At 36.9% G+C, this 3,030-nt stretch overlaps 1 protein-coding gene across 1 annotated transcript; it reads right to left on the minus strand.

Annotated features, from left to right (window-relative positions):
* Positions 1 to 1,264: 1,264 nt before the first annotated feature.
* On the minus strand, positions 1,265 to 1,702 carry LOC103849673. The gene has a single exon (XM_009126401.1). It carries the CDS (start codon positions 1,700 to 1,702, stop codon positions 1,265 to 1,267), a length of 438 nt encoding a protein of 145 aa, XP_009124649.1.
* Between the last annotated feature and the right edge of the window lie 1,328 nt (positions 1,703 to 3,030).

Below are 3,030 nucleotides of genomic sequence, written 5' to 3' on the forward strand. Positions count from 1 at the left end.
AATTCTAGGGTTAGTTTCCTTTTTTTGAAACACCGGTTAGTTTCCTTTTAAAGTTTTTAAATAAATAAAAAAAATTAAAAACCATCAACCAATCATATTATAACCAAAATAATTAGAAAGCTCTTCTATGAGCGACACGTTAGTAGAAATCACTTTAGTGACTTCTCATTTAATATATAGGGGGATATCTTAAAAACTGTTTTTATAATTTTTTTTGTAGTATCATTTGCATTTAAATGTATATTATCAATTTATATAATGTAATCTATGATATTTAATTGTTTCTATAAATAAATTATATTAATTCATCTATATTTAAGATGTTTAATTGTATGTTTGGAAACATATATTAGATTAGGTAATTCTAGGGTTAGTTTCCTTTTTTGAAACACCGCTTAGTTTTCTTTTAAAATTTTTAATTAAATAAAAAAATTAAAAACCATTATCCAATCAAATTATAACAATTAATTAAAGACTTATTCTTGGGTTCACCAACCAATAGGATTGTGTCATTTTAGATTCAGTATCTTTTAAAAAGGAAACAAAATATTATCGAACTATATTATATTTTTAAAATAAAAATTGTATTAATCACAAAAAGAAGATTTTTTAATCGCAAAAAAAAAAAAATTTGTTTTTCAAAAGTATTTTTAACGCTGCCAACAAATATTAAACCGTAAACCCTAAACTTTTAGGTAAACCCTAAACTCTTGAATAAATCATAAATCTTAGGGTTTAAGACTGATCCAAGAGTTTTGGATTTATCCAAGGGTTTAGGATTTACCCAAGGGTTTAGGGTTTAGGATTAGGATTTAGGGTTTAGTGTTTTGTTGATTGTGTTAAAAATATTTTTTTTTAAATTCAAGAATTTAAAATTTATCAAAGGGTTTGGGGTTTACCAAAGGGTTTAGGGTTTAGATTTAGAGTTTAGTGTTTTGTTTATGGTATAATTTTTTTTTGCAACTACTATTATTTTTATTTATTTATACTTCTTTTTTTAATTTTAAAAACGTAATATTATTTGACAATATTTTATTTTTTCTTATTTAAAAGATATCGAATTTGAAATAACTAAATCTTATTGGTTGGTGAATCTACAGGTTCACTCTAGGGGGTGAACCCAAGAATTTCTCTAATTAGAAAGCTCTCATATGAGCGACACTTCAGCAGAAATCATTTTTTTTTAACTACTTCCTTTTATTAAAACAGTGCCAATTTCGAAACTACATACCTCAAACTACACATAAATAAAAGCTTGAAAACTCTAAAGTGCAAAAAAAGACAACCAAGTCGCCAAGACAGAAGGTTGGCCTGGCAAGAGTGTCTGTCTACGAGCCACCGGATCCAATCTGAGTCTCAGAATCTGTTGAATCTCTGCAATAATAACCCATGTGGGCTTCTCCACCGAGGTATGTACTCTGCTATTCCTTTCCTTCCAAACTAGATACAAAGTTGCTTGATGAAGTTGTCTTACTATCAAAACCATGTTCTTATCACGCGACGGAGCTAACAGCCAGCGCAACACATCCTCAAAGCCTTGAGGCGGAGTGAGATGCAGTCGAGATAGGAAGAAAGTCCAGACCTGAGAACTATAATAGCAGTCGAAGAATAAGTGCTGTCGACTCTCATCATGCCCTGAGCAGAGAACGCAATTGGAAGGAACCGTGAGACCCCATCCAATAAGCCTATCTCTTGTTACCATTCTATTCCGAGCCGCCACCTACGCCACAAAGGCAATGCTTCGGAATTCTATCAGTAAACCACAGAGCCTTATGTCAAAACACTTCTATTGGATAAGGATGCAAGGCTCTCCACGTCTCACTTGTAGAGAAACTACCTGAACCACGATCTGCTCCCGGGTACCACACATAAGTATCATCTACCTCCGAGTCTATAATCTCCTACGCATTCGGTAAACAAGACTTAAGAAGCAAAATCGTAGAACTCCTGCTCCTACTACGATCCAACCACCAGCCATTGTTAGTTAACGCCTCCGCAACTGCTGCATTAATGCCCAGGCCCGTTATCTGCGGTCCTCTCTCTAGCTCAATCAGCAGACCAAGGGAGGTCCAGTTATCATGCCAAAAACTAGCTGTAATCCCTGATCCCACCTCACAGTGCACCATTGATCTAGATAGCGGTCTCAGCTTACAGATAGCTTTCCAGATCCAGCTTCTCCTTCTACTTCTAGTGGGATCCAACACCCAAAAGTTCTCTCTGCCAATCAGATTCCTACGTACCCACGATACCCACAACGAGCCACCTGCTGTAAATAACAACCATATCAGCTGCAGGCCGAGAACCTTTTTCCCATTCTGCTAGACGCCTCAGGCCCAAGCCTCCAGCTTCCTTAGGAGTACATACTGAGTCCCACGCAATCTTTGCTCCTCTCGCAGAGTTCGGAGCACCATTCCACAAGAAAGCTCCACACATACGCTCCAAAATCTCCACACAATCACTTGGAATGATGAACATGGAAGCCCAAAAAGAGATGGTTGAATAGATCACAACTTGAATTAATTGAAACTGTCCAGAAAAGGATAAATGCATGAATGTCCAAGAGTTAAACCTTGCTGCAATCTTATCAATGAGTGGCTGGAAGTTTGTTCTCGTCATTTTCTTAGGAGATAATGGCACTCCCAAATAACGTAAAGGCAGAGCTCCTTGAGCTATCCCCATAGCAACCGCTAACTCCCTGCATCTACTAACACTGCCTCCACCCAAAAGCAACTCAGATATCTGCATGTTGATCCTCAAGCCCGAAAGAATATCAACACGTCATCTGCAAAGCTAAGGTGAGTGATCAAAGGGGCATCACACTCTGGATGTATACCAAACCGACCATTGATCGCTCCTTCATCCAGCATTTTGGATAATACATCCATCGCAATGACAAATAAAAGCGAGGAGATCGGGTCTCCTTGTCTCAATCCTTTCTTTCCCATAAAGAAGCCATGGAGTTTGCCATTGATTGCTACACTGTAGAAAGGGTAGTTACACATTCCTTAATCCAGTCTATAAACACTTCTG

This window comes from Brassica rapa, chromosome A03 (assembly GCF_000309985.2).
Source record: "Brassica rapa cultivar Chiifu-401-42 chromosome A03, CAAS_Brap_v3.01, whole genome shotgun sequence".
Classification (NCBI taxonomy): Eukaryota; Viridiplantae; Streptophyta; class Magnoliopsida; order Brassicales; family Brassicaceae; genus Brassica; species Brassica rapa.